The sequence below is a fragment of the Erpetoichthys calabaricus genome, chromosome 16 (genome assembly GCF_900747795.2).
Source record: "Erpetoichthys calabaricus chromosome 16, fErpCal1.3, whole genome shotgun sequence".
Classification (NCBI taxonomy): Eukaryota; Metazoa; Chordata; class Cladistia; order Polypteriformes; family Polypteridae; genus Erpetoichthys; species Erpetoichthys calabaricus.
Window position 1 is genome coordinate 41,332,535 of NC_041409.2, and position 17,821 is coordinate 41,350,355.

Genomic DNA, 17,821 nt, shown 5'->3' on the forward strand with positions numbered 1-17,821 from the left:
TGAACAATTACGTTCAAAATTTAACCTCCCAGCTACACATTTCTTTTACTATCTTCAAATTAGAAATTTTGTTAAACAGAAATTGCCCGATTTCCCCCACCTTGCACCCTCCACAATGCTGGAAAAAATACTGCTCAATTTTGAGGAAACAAACACTACTTCCGCAATATATAAAATCTTATTAGAGTCCCTACCTTTCAAAGACCCAAGAGGACATTGGGAAGAAGATCTCTTAATCAATATATCAGAAAAGGAGTGGAAGGTAGCAAAGCAGAGAATTCACTCGAGTTCTATATGCGCAAAGCATAGAATTATTCAACTAAAAATTATATATCGAGCTCATCTGTCTCGCTTAAAACTGTCCAAAATGTTTCCAGGCCAGGATCCAACCTGCGAGCGCTGCAACCAAGCTCCTGCCTCACTGGGTCACATGTTCTGGGCCTGCACCAAACTAACATCATTTTGGACAAAAATTTTTAAGTGCCTCTCAGACAGCCTTAGTATCACAATCCCTCCTAACCCACTAACAGCTGTGTTTGGTATCCTTCCAGATGGATTGGAATTGGAGAAGGACAAGCAAACGGTGATTGCATTCACTACACTCTTGGCACGCAGACTTATTTTGTTAAATTGGAAGAATCCTAATTCTCCTCTTATAAGTCAGTGGGAAACCGATGTTTTATATTATTTGAAATTGGAAAAAATCAAATTTTCAGTTAGAGGATCTGTACAAAATTTTTTCAAAACATGGCAGGATTTAATCAATATTATTTTAGAATAAGAGAAATAACTATTATTGCATTTAACTCCATTCTCCATCTCTAATTTGTATAGATATTTACTTCTCCCCTTCTTTTGTCTAATGTTGCCTTATTAAAAAGCTTAAAGAAATTTTCCTTTAGCTAAGCTCTCCTTCTCAGGGGTGGGGTTTGATTTGTTTTCAAATTTGTTGGGTTATAAATTGATCTGTTTGTATGGAATGATTACAATGAAAATTAATAAAATAAAAATATTAAAAAAAAAAAAAAAGGTTTAAATAAAACAGAATATATACCTTTATTTTTACTTCCTTAACTTGTGGAGGGTGTATCCTGTAGCAAAGCACTAAGTTTTTTCATGAAAGCCCCTTTCAGTCAATAAGCCTTAAAAACAGGTGTAAAGCTAAACTTGCAGCACCACTATTCAATTACACTTGCCTAACCCCTCTCCTAAGGGGACATACTGTCGGATCTAGGCATCAGTCAAAGCACCAATCACAGGCCCGATTAGAAAGCGGGAAGCTGTGATTTGTAGTCTCCCTCCCATGTAACAATCACAGCCCGTGTTACAACGCACTATGTATGTATGTATATATGTATGTATGTATATGTGTGTGTTTATGTATGTGTATATATATGTTGATATGTGTATATATATATATATATATATATATATATATATATATATATATATATATATATGTATATATATATGTGGATGTGTATATATATATATATATATATATATATGTATATATATGTATATGTAGATATGTATATATATGTATATATATGTATATATGTATATGTATATGTTTACATAACCTCTTTAACACACTACTTCTCCAATGCGAAGCGCGGGTATTTTGCTAGTTTTTAATACATTTGAAAATACCTCAAGTAAACCTTTTTCACGTTGTCATTATGGGGTGTTGTGTGTAGAATTCTGAGGAAAAAAATGAATTTAATCCATTTTGGAATAAGGCTGTAACATAACAAATTGTGGAAAAAGTGATGCGCTGTGAATACTTTCCGGATGCACTGTATATATTATATATATATATATATATATATATATATATATACATATATATATATATATATATATATATACATACACACATTTATTTAGAATCTGGATGGATTATTTTACAATATAATTCCTACTAATACACTACTATGCTTTATTATAGATATAGATACTATAAAGAAGGATATTGAAATCAATCACAAGAGATGTTCTACTATTGAAATTTGACAGCTTGATTAATTTCATAGATCACAAATCCATGTATTTCTACAAAAGGCCAGAAAATAAACATACTGAAAATGCATCTAGGGAATATCTAATTTTGGTGCAACCGTCTGTTGTACATAAATCGACTTACTGGTTTGATGTCTCTATGCAGAAAGCCCACAGAATGGATGCTCTCAATAGACTCCAGGATCTGGCGCCCCAGCCTCAAAGTGGTGCTGATGGTGAAGGTCCCACGTGCCATACTGCGCCTCAAGTCTGCTAGGTTTCTTCCCTGCAAAGGAAACCAACTGAAATCAAGTCATTGAATTCTGTTGAAATGTCTAGTTAAAGTGTCAGATGAATTGGAAAAAAACTTGTACATAGTCTTAGTGCAAACTAAGTAAAATAATCTAGCCACCTATTCTAGACACACGAGACCCAGGTTGCTTACAATTTAACATGGACTTTGCATTATTTCAATCAAAAATACAATCAGTACAACATTACAAGCATTTATAATTAACATTCCAGTTAAGCAAGTAAATGTACAAGCAATGCAGTATAAGGAGCTGTTACCCCATCTGATGTTAGTCTAAATCAGTGATTCCCAAACGTTTCTATGCCCTGCAACCCTAGAAAATGTTTGATTTATGTTCACATCCACTAAAAAAGTATTATCACATGTGAAGATGAAGAAGACAAATTTCTAATTTTTGCACCACAAATTGAACCACACTACTGTGAATAATTAAAAAAAAAAAAAAAAAAACTTAAAATTTAAATATAAAATTGTCCAATTTTTCTTTGTAAATGTATTCCCCGTGAAGCATCGACGCTCTACTGATGATTGAGTTGTAACCCGCAAAGCATCAAGTGCTGCAAGGAAATGACACACAATCACCAATCAAGAGTTTTGGGGGACCGAAGACCCCCATGAAGCAATGGATATTGGCTTGCCACTAAGCTATAACACAGAATTGCTGATCTTTGTCCCTGGACAACACCTGTACTGCAATTCAAAAAGATGCATTATACAATGGAAATTGTGGCACTACTGCCAGGACCACCAGCAAGAGAAATGGGTCTGAGTGAAAGCAGCAGGTGTTGCAATCAATTCAGTACCCCTTGTTCCCCACTCTGGCAAAAATGTGAATCAAATCCTGAAATCAGTGATGTTTCACAATTAGGGCTTACAGAAATCAATACTAGCTCTTGCCCTTCTCTATAGATCATTGCAACTTCAAAATTCCATTCTCTTTTTAAAAAAAAATAAAAATATTCGCCTTTACAAATGGCTCTGCCCACAGCAAGGAATCTGCGAGAACATGCCTTTCTGTAGCTCATTCACAGGTAAAAATAGTCTTTATGCAAACGGTAGTGCTGACGTACCGCCGGTGAAATCTCAGCCAACTCAGTCAGCTCCATTATCTGTACAGCAGTTGTGATTTTTGTTTAGTGCCGAGAAAAAGACTTTTTAGATTCAGCATACAGATAGCTCTACTGCTAAACATTGTTGTGTACCTTTATGTTCAGCTTCCAGTAACTACAACAAGGTACTTGGGTTTCATAAATTTCCCTCCGATGAGGAAACTCAATCTAAATGGATCTTCGTTATCCGGAGAGAGAGCTTTATGGTGAGTACCCATACCAGAGTTTGTAGCCAGCATTTAAAAAAATAGGACTTTCACGAGACAGGGCCTGAAGGGAGTGGTTCCTGTGTTGTTTGAGTGAAACAATTTCTCCGTTCCACTTTCAAGACTGGGGTTTTGGGAGAGTAGAAAGTTACTGATGGAGGAAGATGATAAAATCCTTGAGAACCACTTCAGCTCTGGATCCAGCAATTGTTGACCTAGTGCTTGATGAAAACATGTTTATCATAGAGAAGCTCCTCCAGCTGAGGAAACAAACTGAGACCCTTACAATAAAGCAGTGGTACGGCATTCACCGTTTTGTTGGCTTTTAGAGAGACATTTGGTTTTTATGGGGTAAGATGTCCAGTAGACTCATATTATTATGTATTAAGCTTGCACACATATTTACCCGTCCTTGAATAAAGTTTAACAACTAATTACTGAAATTGTTTTTTTTATAGAAACATTATGTAGTCACACATGTAAGTTCATACTAGGCATACGTTTTTAATATATCCAGAACTTTCCTTTATACTTTTGGATATAGATTCTAACATACATTCTGAAGCCCTTCTCATTTTTAGTTCGTGATGTTTGTCACAATGTTTTAATAACGCGATTTACGTCATTTACCTAAGTCTGAGCACATTTTGAAATGATCGGGTGAAAAACGCCACAGCTTGTCTGTTTTGATATCATGATATACTGATGCTCTGTGCAAGAGAGGACAGAGCCGACTATACTTCTATAGAAGACTGGCGTCTTTCAACATCTGCAATAAGATGCTGCAGATGTTCTATCAGACGGTTGTGGCGAGCGCCCTCTTCTATGTGGTGGTGTGCTGGGAAGGCAGCATAAAGAAGAGACACGCCTCACGCCTGGACAAACTGGTGAGGAAGGCAGGCTCTATTGTAGGCACAGAGCTGGACAGTTTGACATCCATGGCAGAGCAGGCTCCTGTCAATCATGGAGAATCCACTGCATCCACTAAACAGTATCATCTCCAGACAGAGGAGCAGCTTCAGCGACATACTGCTGTCACTGTCCTGCTCCACTGACAGACTGAGGAGATCGTTCCTCCCACACACTATGCGACTCTTCAATTCTACTCGGGGGGGGGGGGGGGGGGGGGCTAAACGTTAACATTATACAAAGTTATTGTCTGTTATGCCTGCATTTTTATCACTTTTTAATATTTTTTTTTTTTTTTTAATCAATATGCTGCTGCTAGAGTATGTGAATTTCCCCTTGGGATTAATAAAGTATCTATCAGCGCTGGAAGTGAAGAAGCTGGCTGATGTGGAATCCATATAATAGAACAGGAGCACTAACTAATAAATGACCAACAAATAGCGGCACACTGCAACATACTAACTGTACCATGATACAGACAACGCACCTCACTTAGTTTTGGTGAATTGCAATACAGCCTTCCTCTTTATAGCACTCCCTGAAATGCCATCTCCCAGTTGGGAACCCCTGGTCTAAATAGTCCTATGACAGCATAAAGAATAATTTTGAATCCAACAGTATCTTATAATAAGCAAATATTTTTTCTCACAAACTGACCCACAGAGTTGGTAATTTGTGTCTATCACAGCACAAACACATAAAATGAACAAAGATCATTATCCAGAACATACTTTATACTAGGGGGCTCCGCCCCCTGCTCGCTTCGCTCGCCAACCCCTGGTGTTGGGAATGACAAAGAGCGTGATGTATGAATGAGATATAGAATAGTGTGAAGGTGTAGATGATGCAAATAGAAAGCAAACAATAAAGTGTGTGGCACAGTGTAAAGGTTTATTGGAAAATTTCTTTGTACACGCCGTTTAAGTGTAAAAGGTAATTCCAGGTCAGAACTTGTAATGTCAATGAAGATGGTTATTGTTCTGATCAGAGTCAAGTTCGTCAGAGCTTAGAAAGAGTTGTGTCTCTCCAGGAAGTAATGGAATGACTTGGGTATTTATGTTTTCCACATTAATATTTTTTGGACATAATATAGTGCGTTGTGTTAAAAGGGGCATTTGGTCTAATGAGATTGCTGTTCCAAATCTGTCTGTAACTAAGTCGTCGCAGATAAAGGCTTGAGGAATTGTAATAATATGTGGGTGAAGTCCATCTGTATTGGTGAGTGTACCATCTCCCAGTTGTAATAAGCAATTGTTATGATCTGGTTCTGGACATCGTATCTTTTTTACTAACTGTGTCTTTTGAAAGCAATGCCAATTGTCTGCGTATTTTATGGTGCACTGAACAATAGCTGAGCGCATGGCATGTGGAAGAATAGCTAAGCACTGTCTAAAATCTCCTCCTAATAAAAGTACCTTTCCTCCAAAGCAAATATTATTATTCATAAACGTTTGTAGAAGTTTATGAATGGTGTTGAGTAAGTGACTGGATGCCATTGTACATTCATCAATAATTAACATTTTTGTAAGACGGATGTCACGTGCAGTGCCACCGTTAATGTTCATAGTGGATACCGATTTGTAGGATCTAATGCAGTTCATAAAGATTTCACTTTCAGGTACATCGTTAGTTAGAAGCTTCTGTAGATATTCAGGATATGAATGTAAAGGAGGCAGTCTAATTTGACCCTTTTGACAACAACGTGTAAATGTATTACTTGTATTGCCAGTTGTTTCTTCAGGGAAGTGAACTGAATGACAATGATTGCAAATGACATTCATTAATCCGAATGAATTTTCCTGGTGTATGTTTTGCTTGTGCCGTTTGAGAGGCGCGTTGTTGCATGTGTAGTATTTGGGACGTGTTGTTTTGGAGCTGTAATCGATTTGCCTGTGCTGTGTGAGAAGCCCGTTGTAGCCTTCCTTGCCGTTAACGTATGTCTGAGACGGGAGGTGTTTCGTTTTGAATCCGTGCCTGTTGCGATGCAGCACTTTGATTGATAGATTGCGTCATGTGGATCTAGGATGTAGATTTGTGCATATTTGCGTTGTTGATTTGTTTCAGGGTGCACTGTTCCAATGCGATGCAGTATTTGTGCACATATGCGAAAGCAGTATGGGCCATTGCCTTTTGGTGGCCTGATATTTACTCCGGTAGATGCAAAAGCAAATGAACTATTGTAGGATCTAATGCAGTTCATAAAGTTTTTACTTTTAGGTACATCGTTAGTTAGAAGCTTTAGTTGAGCTTTGCGTTTTTGGAGCCGAGACATTTTTTCTTCTAGAAATATGGATAAGTAATAAGGAGTATTGCACTCACTGTTAATATGGAGCCTTTTCTGCGGTTGAACGGTTAATAGTGCCTTACTGTAATGAGATCCACCTATGCTGCATAGTGTGAATTGTGTTTGGTCCCGTTATCCGAGCGGTATCGTTTTGTACCTGTGATCGTGAATTCATGACTTGTTTCTTGAGCGTGAGAAATATGGATAAGTACTAAGGAGGATCGCACTCACTGTTAATATGGAGCCTTTTCTGCGTTTGAACGGTTAATAGTGCCTCATTGTAATGAGATCTACCTATGCTGCATATTGTGAACGTGTTGAGATGACGTATGTTTAATACGGACGGTTCATTTAGAAATGGGGCTTTGTGTGTCATTTGTTATTTATGTTACTGTGGTCGTGGGTCTGAATCGTCGTTTTTGTGTACGTTTCGTGTGCTATGTCCGTAGTCTGCCCCGTTTCGTGTCCAATGGGCTTTGTGTGGTGCTCGCGGCTTCTTTTTTTTTGTGTGCTTGTGGCTTGTTGAATCCTCCTCTTTGTGTGCGTCCCGTTTCGTGTGCAATGGGATTAAATCCTCCTCTTTGTGTGTGTCCCGTCCGTTGCGTGTGTGTGTGTGTGTGTGGGGGGGGGGGGGGGGGGTTGTTTTGCTCATGCGGCGCTGTGTGCGTCGCCTGCGTTTGACTCCTTTTTTCTGTGCTCACTCCTTTTTTCTGTGGTCTTGTCTGCCTCTCGCGGCGCCTCATTTCTTGGGGCGCCTGCGCAGTACGTCTTTTTGCGGCTACGGCCCATGGCCGGATGTCCCTGCATCCATCCGGTTTAGCATTCTCGGTTAGTAATATGGATATGGGAGGCAAATATGCAGGGTTGCTCCTTGCCAGCTAAAAAACAATAATTCAGAAATAAGCGGTGTAAATCAGGTGACAAGCTGTGTGGGACTTGTTTTGATCAACGTTACAGTTGCATCGACAGCTAATTTCACATGTTACTGAAAACTGGCACTGACAGGAGCTGGAAGCAGTTGGATAAAAATAACAGAGCTAGTGTGTACTGACACTCACAGGATCATTTTTTTTCTCATTAGGGTAATATATGTAATTTAACATGCTATTGTCAGAAAAAAAGAAACACTTTAGGAAATGTAGAAAAAATTCTCAAAAAATAAGGTGAAGAAGAGAGAAAGCCATTTGTTCCATATGTGGTTACATAATCATGTTCTAGGTATGTCTAATTTAAGGATTTGTCATACAGTTATTAAAACTGTCTGGAAAAAGATAATCTGATCCATACAGTAGAAAAGGATTGGGCAGACAATGGAAACACTCTGCCTTCTCATCTGGCTAGAGTACAGCGAGTGCTTGAAAATGGCCAACCCTTTTAGAATTGTTTCACATTTCATTGTGCTACACAACTTACTAATTTAAAAAATTTCTGCAAAGAAATACACAACGGGCGGCACGGTGGCGCAGTGGGTAGCGCTGCTGCCTCGCAGTTGGGAGATCTGGGGACCTGGGTTCGCTTCCCGGGTCCGCCCTGCGTGGAGTTTGCATGTTCTCCCCGTGTCTGTGTGGGTTTCCTCCGGGCGCTCCGGTTTCCTCCCGCAGTCCAAAGACATGCAGGTTAGGTGGATTGGCGATTCTAAATTGGCCCTAGTGTGTGCTTGGTGTGTGGGTGTGTTTGTGTGTGTCCTGCGGTGGGTTGGCACCCTGCCCAGGATTGGTTCCCTGCCTTGTGCCCTGTGTTGGCTGGGATTGGCTCCGGCGGACCCCCGTGACCCTGTGTTCGGATTCAGCGGGTTGGAAAATGGATGGATGGATGGAAATACACAACTCTATAATACCAAACTTAAAATAAAACTGTGCAGACTATGTGGTTAAAAAGGACATATGCAGGTGGTGCATGTGACAGAACAAAATGCAGAAGACAGGAAGACATGGGAACAGATGAGTGGGTGTGGTACCCTTAACGAAAGATGAAGACGACTGTAAATCAATTAGACAGAAACATTCATCAGATTTCCATACCTTATTATCAAAATTAGAGCTCAAGTGGCCAGGTCTTATCCGTCACCATGTAAAATGCAAGGCGGTAATCAGCCTTCGACAAATCTCTCTTGCGTACAGCAGTTTGTGGGATTATGCAGTTTCTCTACATGTCTGCCTGGGTTATTCTCTGGGTGCTCAGTTTTTATTCCAACATCCCAACAAGAAAATTATAAATTAATACAAACAGCTGATTTTATGCATTGCTTTGTTTTCTAAACAACAGACCTGAACCTTCACACATAGCTACTTCTAATCCTCTGTCATAGCTTTTAACATATGTGTTTTACCTTGCCTCCAGAGGGGTGATAAGGCCAGCATGGGATCTGAACAAGTGGTACTAAATACTACTGTGTGATTCATCTGTGGAGAAATTGTGCCATGTAGGTGGTAATGGTAGTGAGATGGTACCTTTCAAGAAGGGACTTCAGGTTTTATTCTCACCCATTACATTAAACGCATTCTTTAATCAAGTATTTTCCTATTTTTGTTGTGCTCCATATATTGTCCCAGGAGTTATTTATTGCAATATAGGGTCACACACAGTTTTGCACCATTATACAACCACTGCAACCTTACCAGTAAAGTTCTCTCGTAATTTTTTTTTTAACTTTATTGCATTTGTTAAAATCAAATAACATTCAATACACATAACTCAAGTTTTACAAAAAGAAAAAAAAAAAAAAGATTTGAAACAAATCAACCCCCGTCCCTGAGAAAGAGAGCTAGGCCAGCAGTGTAAGACTTTATGCTAGTAAAGACAAATGAATAGATAAAATAAATGAATAAAGATCAATGGAGTAAAAGAGGGGAGAGAACCTGCTTTCTCAATTTAAATGCTTATTCTAAGATATTATTGATTAGATCCTGCCAGGTTTTGAAAAAGTTTTGTACAGATCCTCTAAGTGTGAATTTGATTTTTTTTTCCAGTTTCAAATAGTATGCAACTTCAGTTACCCACTGACTTAGAATAGGTGAGTTAGGATACTTCCAATTGAGCAAGACAAGTCTATGTACCAATAATGTAGTAAAGGCAATTACAGTTTGTTTGTCATTCTCCACTTTAAGCCCATCTATAAATATACCAAACACAGCTGTTAGTGGATTAGGAGGGATTGTGACATCCAAGCTGTCTGAAAGGCATTTAAAGATTTTGGTCCAAAACGATGTTAATTTGGTGCAGGCCCAAAACATGTGACCCAGTGAGGCCGGAGCTTGATTACAGCGTTCGCAGGTTGGATCTTGCCCTGGAAACATTTTGGACAATTTTAAACGAGAGAGATGGGCTCGATATACAATTTTAAGTTGAACAATTCTATGCTTTGCACATATGGAGCTCCAGTAAATTCTGTGCATTGTTACTTTCTACTCCTGTTCTGAAATATTGAGTAAGAGATCCTTTTCCCACTGTTCTCTTGGATCTTTGAAAGGGAGGGACTGTAAAATAGTTTAATATATTACAGAAATGCTGTCTGAGTCCTCGAGACTGAGCAGTATTTTTTCCTGGCATAGAGGTATGTGGGAGGTGAGGAAAATTGGGCAGGTTCTGTTTAACAAAGTTTCGAATTTGAAGGTAGTGAATGAAATGTGTTTCTGGTAAGTTAAATTTGGAGTGTAATTGTTCGAAGTATGCAAAAAAGTTGTCTATGTACAGATCTCTAAGTGATTTAATCCTGGATGTTATCCAGGCATTAAAAACTGCGTACGTTTGAGAGGGTGGGAAAAGGTGGTTCTTGTGCAGAGGCACCACAGATAAAAGCTTCTCTATCTTAAAATACTTCCTACATTGGTTCCATATTTTGAGCGAGTGAAACACAATTGGGTTGTTAGTATATTGGCGATAACTTGTATTTATTGGGGTACAAAGCAAGGAATATAAAGAAATACTGCAGGATTTTATTTCTATTGCGGACCAAGCCTGTGTATATTCATCTATTTCTGTCCATGTCCAGGTTTTTATAGTTTGTATGCTGCCCAGTAATAAAATTGAAAGTTAGATAGAGCCATGCCGCCTTCTGCCTTAGGCCTTGGTAGGTCGCCCTTTGAATAAGTTGTTGTTTTGAATTCCAAATAAATAAGGTTATGGTTGAGTCTAATCTCTCTATTATAAAAAAATCTTGGAAGGGAGACCAGGGAGACGAGACGTGATCTTCTCGGAAGACACTTAAAACACCTATGAGACGAAAGAGACTGGCCATGGAGTGCCTCGCAGGGACCTTAAACATGAGACTTTGTGCCAAGAGATTGTCCCAGGACCATCTGGCGGGGACGTGGAACATGAGATTTTTGCAAGTCACGCACTACTTACAACCATTTTCAAATAAGACCACGGTCATCAAAACTCTCAGTCATGTAAAGGCTTTCAGCAGACACAGATCCTGTGCTCTCACCTCATATAATGCGTATAAGAACAATACATTCTAGATGAAACGTCACGACTAAACGAAGAAACGACTAAACAATGAAGAAAGAGCAGCGATGAGAAAAGAGACCCAAACGCATTACAGAGAAAAAAATGCAGATAAGAGATTATGAAAGCAGTGGAATTCAAAAGGCACAAAAAAATGATGGCGCGATACACACGCAGAGAAAGCTAAAGAATATGATAGCAGTAAAATTCGAAAGTATCAAAAAAAAAAAAAAAAAGATAGTAAAGATCGCATTAGCGCAAACAAACGGAAATTATTACTCGAAAAAAGGGAAAATAATCATCACGGCCCAGGTGTAATTGAAAAAATAGCAGGACAAAGCGAGGTCAGAAATAAAAAGACAGTAGAAAAAGTAAAACGTCATAAACAGGTTCAAAAATGAGGGGGCGAAACACATGCAGAGCAGGATAGCGATACAGTAATCCCTCCTCGATCGCGGGGGTTGTGTTCCAGAACCCCCCGCGAAAGGTGAAAATCCGCGAAGTACAAACCATATGTTTATATAGTTATTTTTATGTTGTCATGCTTGGGTCACAGATTTGCACAGAAAAACAGGAGGTTGTAGAGAGACAGACTGACTTTATTCAAACACTGCAACCATACATTGTCTCTTTTTCAAAAGTTTAAACTGTGCTCCATGACAAGACAGAGATGACAGTTCCGTCTCACAATTAAAAGAATGCAAACATATCTTCTACTTCAAAGGAGTGTGTGTCAGGAGCAGAGAATGTCAGAGAGAGAGAGAAAAAAGCAAACCATCAAAAATCAATAGAGCTGTTTGGCTTTTAAGTATGCGAAGCACCGCTGGACAAAGCAGCTGCAAGGAAGGGAGCAATGTGAAGGTAGTCTTTCAGCATTTTTTTAGAGGAGCGTCCGTATCCTCTAGGCCAATGTGCGAACAGCCCCTCTGCTCACACCCCCTCCGTCAGGAGCAGAGAATGTCAGAGAGAGTGAGAGAGACAGAGAAAAACAAACAATCAAAAATCAATACGTGCCGTTCGAGCTTTTAAGTATGCGAAGCACCGTGCGGGAAGCATATCGCTTGACAAAGCAGCCACATGTAAGCCCAGCAAGGAAGGGATCAATGTGAAGGTAATCTTTCAGCGTTTTTTGAGGAGCGGCCGTATCCTCTAGGGGTGCAAACAGCCCCCGTGCTCACAATATATTTGAGGAGTTTTATTTAATACGTAATACGCGCTCTGGTTGGGTAGCTTCTCAGCCATCTGCCAATAGCAACCCTTGTATGAAATCAACTGGGCAAACCAACTGAGGAAGCATGTACCAGAAATTAAAAGACCCATTGTCCACAGAAATCCGCAAACCAGCAAAAAAATCTGCGATATATATTTAAATATGCTTACATATAAAATCCGCGATAGAGTGAAGCTGTGATGTTGAAGCGCGATATAGCGAGGGATTACTGTAATGAAAACCGTGGAATTCAAAACACACAAAAAAAACCAAGGCGCGATATACATGCAGAGCAAGTTACAGAATATAAAATCAGAAAAATTCTAAAGTATCAAAAAAAGATAGTAAAGATCGCATCTTTAAGTAAAGATCCTGCTATCTCTAGTAGGATCATGCATTTATCTCTAGTAGGATTGACTACTGCAATGCGGTGTTCACTGGATGTTCAAACTGTTCTTTATACAGCCTCCAGTTAATACAAAATGCGGCTGCAAGAATTATTACAAGAACAAGAAAATACGAACACATAACTTCAGTTCTTAAATCCTTACACTGGCTCCCGGTTAAGTTTAGGGCGGATTTCAAAATCCTTCTTTTAACATATAAAGCATTAAATGGCCGAGGTCTGGCTTACTTGTCTGAACTTATCATGACTTACAAACCAGAGCGCACATTAAGATCTCAAGATGCTGGTCTGCTTATGGTTCCAAGGATTAATAAAATAACAATGGGAGGTCGAGCTTTTAGTTACAGGGCCCCTAAACTGTGGAATGGTCTGCCTGCTACTATAAGACTATACTATACTATAAGACCCTTCGGTCTCAGCTTTTAAATCCCGGCTGAAGACTCACTACTTCAGTTTAGACATATCCTGACTAGAGCTGCTGATTAACTGTACATACTGCATCTCGATAGATAGATAGATAGATAGATAGATAGATAGATAGATAGATAGATAGATAGATAGATAGATAGATAGATAGATAGATAGATAGATAGATAGATAGATACTTTATTAACCCCTTAACCGCCCTCTGCCGGATATATCCGGCATCGTAGCTTTAATGCTGACGCCTTACAGCCGGAATTATCCGGCACATTTGCCTGTGGTTATATGAATGCCTGGCGCGTAGTATAACTGACAGTTTGGCGTGGGTATTATTACTACGTTGTATTTCGACAACTCTGCGCTTGTATTGGCCGATCACGTGATGTGATTCGAAAGTGAAAGCTGTGAATATGACGAAACGTAAACTGACTTCAAGTGAGGTTTTGCAGGCGATTTTGGACAATAATTCTGATCATGATTGTAGCAGTTCTGAAGAAGATTTTAGCGACAATGATGATCAGCAACGTGCACTGCATGATACTGTGAATGACGGCGATGAGTGGGTGTATCCCCAGCATCTCAACTGGACTGCTGCCCGAGGTGAACTACCTTTTCTGCATCCGTTTGAGGCAACGTGTGGCTTTACTGTTGATGTAAACAATTACACTGCTGAGCAGTTTTATGAGCTGTTTGTGTCACCTGATTTGATCAGACATTTTGCTCATCAGACAAATCTGTATGCAGCACAGTTTATTGAGAAAAATCCCAATTTACCTCCACATTCCCGTGTTCGTGCTTGGGTAGACACTGATGAAAACAAAATGAAAAAATTCATTGGGATTTTGATGTTGATGGAAATAATCAGAAAACCAGATATTGAGATGTACTGGTCTACAGATCCTATGTATGCAACACCTATTTTTGCAGCTATCATGACACGTAACCGATTCTCTTTGCTGCTGAAATTCTTTCATTTGAATGACAACAGAAATGAGCCAGATAAGAAAGATCCAAACCGCAACCGCTTGTTCAACTTACGTCCTTTGATTGACCATTTATTTGAAGCATTTCAGTTGCCCTACATGCCAGGACCGTCAGTTACAGTTGATGAAAGTTTATTGTTGTGGAAGCCTGAGAAAAGGTACATTTTGTGTTTTATTATGTGTTTGCCCATTTCTAGAACTTGCACAACATTTAGTGGTCAATACTGCTTGAATAAATGTAAAAAATGTAAAAAAAAATGTAAAAAAGTAAAAAAATGAAAATTGTTCAGATTTCGCCTGGCGTGGGGAATATTTAGGGAGTTGGCGGTTAAAGGGTTAATCCCAAGGGGAAATTCACTAAATTAAGTTACATGACTTAATAAACATCCATCCATCCATCCATTTTCCAACCCGCTGAATCCAAACAGGGTCACGGGGGTCTGCCGGAGCCAATCCCAGCCAACACAGGGCACAAGGCAGGGAACCAATCCCGGGCAGGGTGCCAACCCACCGCAGGACACACACAAACACACCCACACACCAAGCACACACTAGGGCCAATTTAGAATCGCCAATCCACCTAACCTGCATGTCTTTGGATTGTGGGAGGAAACCGGAGCGCCCGGAGGAAACCCACGCAGACACGGGGAGAACATGCAAACTCCACGCAGGGAGGACCCGGGAATCGAACCCAGGTCCCCAGGTCTCCCAACTGCGAGGCAGCAGCGCTACCCACTGCGCCACCGTGCCGCCCTTGACTTAATAAACATGATAGTTAGAATTGGATACTAACTCTCACCTATTCTGTTTCTCTTCTCGGTGCTCAAATGTGGCACTTGGTGCCACAGCCCACCTGCCAAGTTATTTTGCCTGCCTAAAGTAAAGTCATCCCTGATGGAGGATCGCAGGAATCGTGAGAAAGAGAGGTCCTTTCATCGGATTGGCTGGCCCAACACTGTTTCAGCCATGGAATGGCCAAATGGGGGAGGCAGCTTGATGGATGAGGTCTCCAGGAGTCTAAAATTAGCCAAATCTTATTATGTGATATCATCTACTGTTAAATTCTGCTCCGTACTTCTAAAAAAAATTTTTTTTTTATTTGTTCTATTCTGTGTATTGTTCTTATTGTTCTTATGACACCCACTGCACGCCCAACCTACCTGGAAAGGGGTCTCTCTTTGAACTGCCTTTCCCAAGGTTTCTTCCATTTTTCCCTACTAGGTTTTTTTTTTCCTTGTCTTCTTAGAGAGTCAAGGCTGGGGGGCTGTCAAGAGGCAGGGCCTGTTAAAGCCCATTGCGGCACTTCCTGTGTGATATTGGGCTATACAAAAATGAACTACAGTATATTGTATTGTATTGTATTGTAACAAAGAGAAATTATTACTCTGTGAAATAACAGAAAGGCGAATAGAGATTGAATATACTGTATGGACACAGGTGATATGTCAGAAGTATGGAAATATTGTAAGGCTTTGAAGTTTAAGTTCGAGACTTGCAGATTGTCTAATTCGTGTTGCCATCACGTAAAAGTAGCGTTTCTACACAATGAGGAGACATATCCAAGAGAATTAAAAGATTTGATGTTTGGGGAAAGTGAAATCCACAAATAGTCAGTCAGTCAGTCAGTTATTTTCCATCCCGCTATATCCTAACACAGGGTCACGGGGGTCTGCTGGAGCCAATCCCAGCCAGCAAAGGGCACAAGTCAGAAACACACTCCAGGCAGGGCGCCAGCCCACCACAGAATCCACAAACACTACAGGCAAAATATAGGAGTCTAAAATAATTTTTTTGCCTTCGCATCTTTCAATGCTCAAAACGTAGATTTACACAATAATGGACCATATGCTATGAGAATCTGTGGTTCCCACAACAATTAAAGCAACGACAAGTTTAATTTAGAAGAAAACATAATTCAGTCAGGTGTGAATTTATGATCACGGAGAAGCGATGCAAATTTTAACAGTCAACAAGAAAGGAAATGTAGCATATATTCCGCAAATAACATTAGACACCAAAGGAGATCTTGATATGCCATTCGTATTAAAATGTTTACAGTTTCCCATGAGAATAGCTTTTGCTATGACAATTAGCAAATCACATGGACAAACATTAGAAAAAGTTGGATAATTTATTATAGAAAAAGAAACGATATTCACTCACGGGCAGTTATACGTTGCTTTGTCACAATGTATCTCCAAAAACGGAATCAAAATTCAATATGATCTTGAAGAAAAGGTAATCCAAATATTGTTTTTACTGAAGCTTTAAGGTAAAAGTGCAAATAATGAAATTGAAACAATTCCAAAGAAAAAAAAAAGCTTTAAAAATTGTAAATCTGATTAACCAAACACAGGGGTTGGCGAGCAAAGTGAGTGGGGGTGGAGCCCCCTAGTTTCTTAAAAAATGATCTATTGATGTATATTGGAATGTTTTAAAATAAAAAGAGAAGCTGAGGAAAGATATTCATCTTAACAATGCTAATTCTTCCAGCTAAAGTGAAATGAAGGGTAGACTATCTATGCAAGTCTTGCTTAATTTTTTCCACACAGACAGCAAAATTTTGTTGATAACAAACTTTATATTTACTTGTGATGTTTACCCCTAGGTATTTAAACTGATCTGCGATGATAAAAGGAAAGGTGTCCAATCTAATATTGTATGATGAGAATTCACTGGGAAGACAACACTTTTATTCAAATTGATTCTGAGACCAGAAATCTTTTGAAATTCTGTTAGTGCTGTTAGGACTGCAGGCACAGTATTTTGTGGGTCTGATATATACAGTACCATATCATCTGCATATAGAGAAACTTTCTGTTCCAATCCTTCTCTGGTAATCCCCTTTATGTCAATAGCATTTCGACAGTGAATTGCGAGTGGCTCAATGGCGATTGCAAAAAGCAGTGGTGACAAGGGGCATCCTTGTCTGGTACCACGCTGTAGTTTAAAGTAGTCTGAATTGATGCTGTTAATATAAACTGAAGTTTCTGGATTGGTATACAGTAATCTGATCCATGCACAAATATTCAGGCCAAACCCAAATTTCTCCAATATAGTGTGAAAAGGTAGTTCCATTCAACCATGTCAAATGCTTTTTCTGTAACCAATGAAAATATCATCTCTGGAGTGTTTGACTTTGTTTGGCGTCGAAGATTGGAAGTTAAATGTCTGCCTTTAATACAGTAAATCTAGTTTGGTATTGTGATATTACCGAAGGCAGCACTTTCTCTGTAGAGTATCTTAACATTGTTATTCAGAAGTGAGATGAGTCTCTACGATGCACATTTTAACAAGTCCTTGTTTTGTTTAGGAAAGACAGTAATTAATGCTTGGCGAAAAGTCTGAGGTAGAATTTTATTTTCTCTAGCTTCTGGTGAAAAGTCAAGCAAAATGACACCTTTTATTGGCTAACTAAAAAGATTACAATATGCAAGCTTTCGACGCAACTCAGGCCCCTTCTTCAGGCAAGATGTAAAACAGAAACTGGAGTTCCCTGTGTTTATATGCACACTATATGCATTAGGA

General features: G+C 39.3%; 1 protein-coding gene across 1 annotated transcript in view; it reads right to left on the bottom strand.

The window, feature by feature from the left end:
• Window positions 1-17,821, bottom strand: part of ttbk2a (tau tubulin kinase 2a) — a 325,367-nt gene that overhangs the window by 130,540 nt on the left and 177,006 nt on the right. The window contains exon 5 of the mRNA XM_051920065.1: window positions 2,147-2,287. Within this exon, the coding sequence (XP_051776025.1) occupies window positions 2,147-2,287 (141 nt within the window). The remainder of the gene's footprint in view (window positions 1-2,146; window positions 2,288-17,821) is intronic.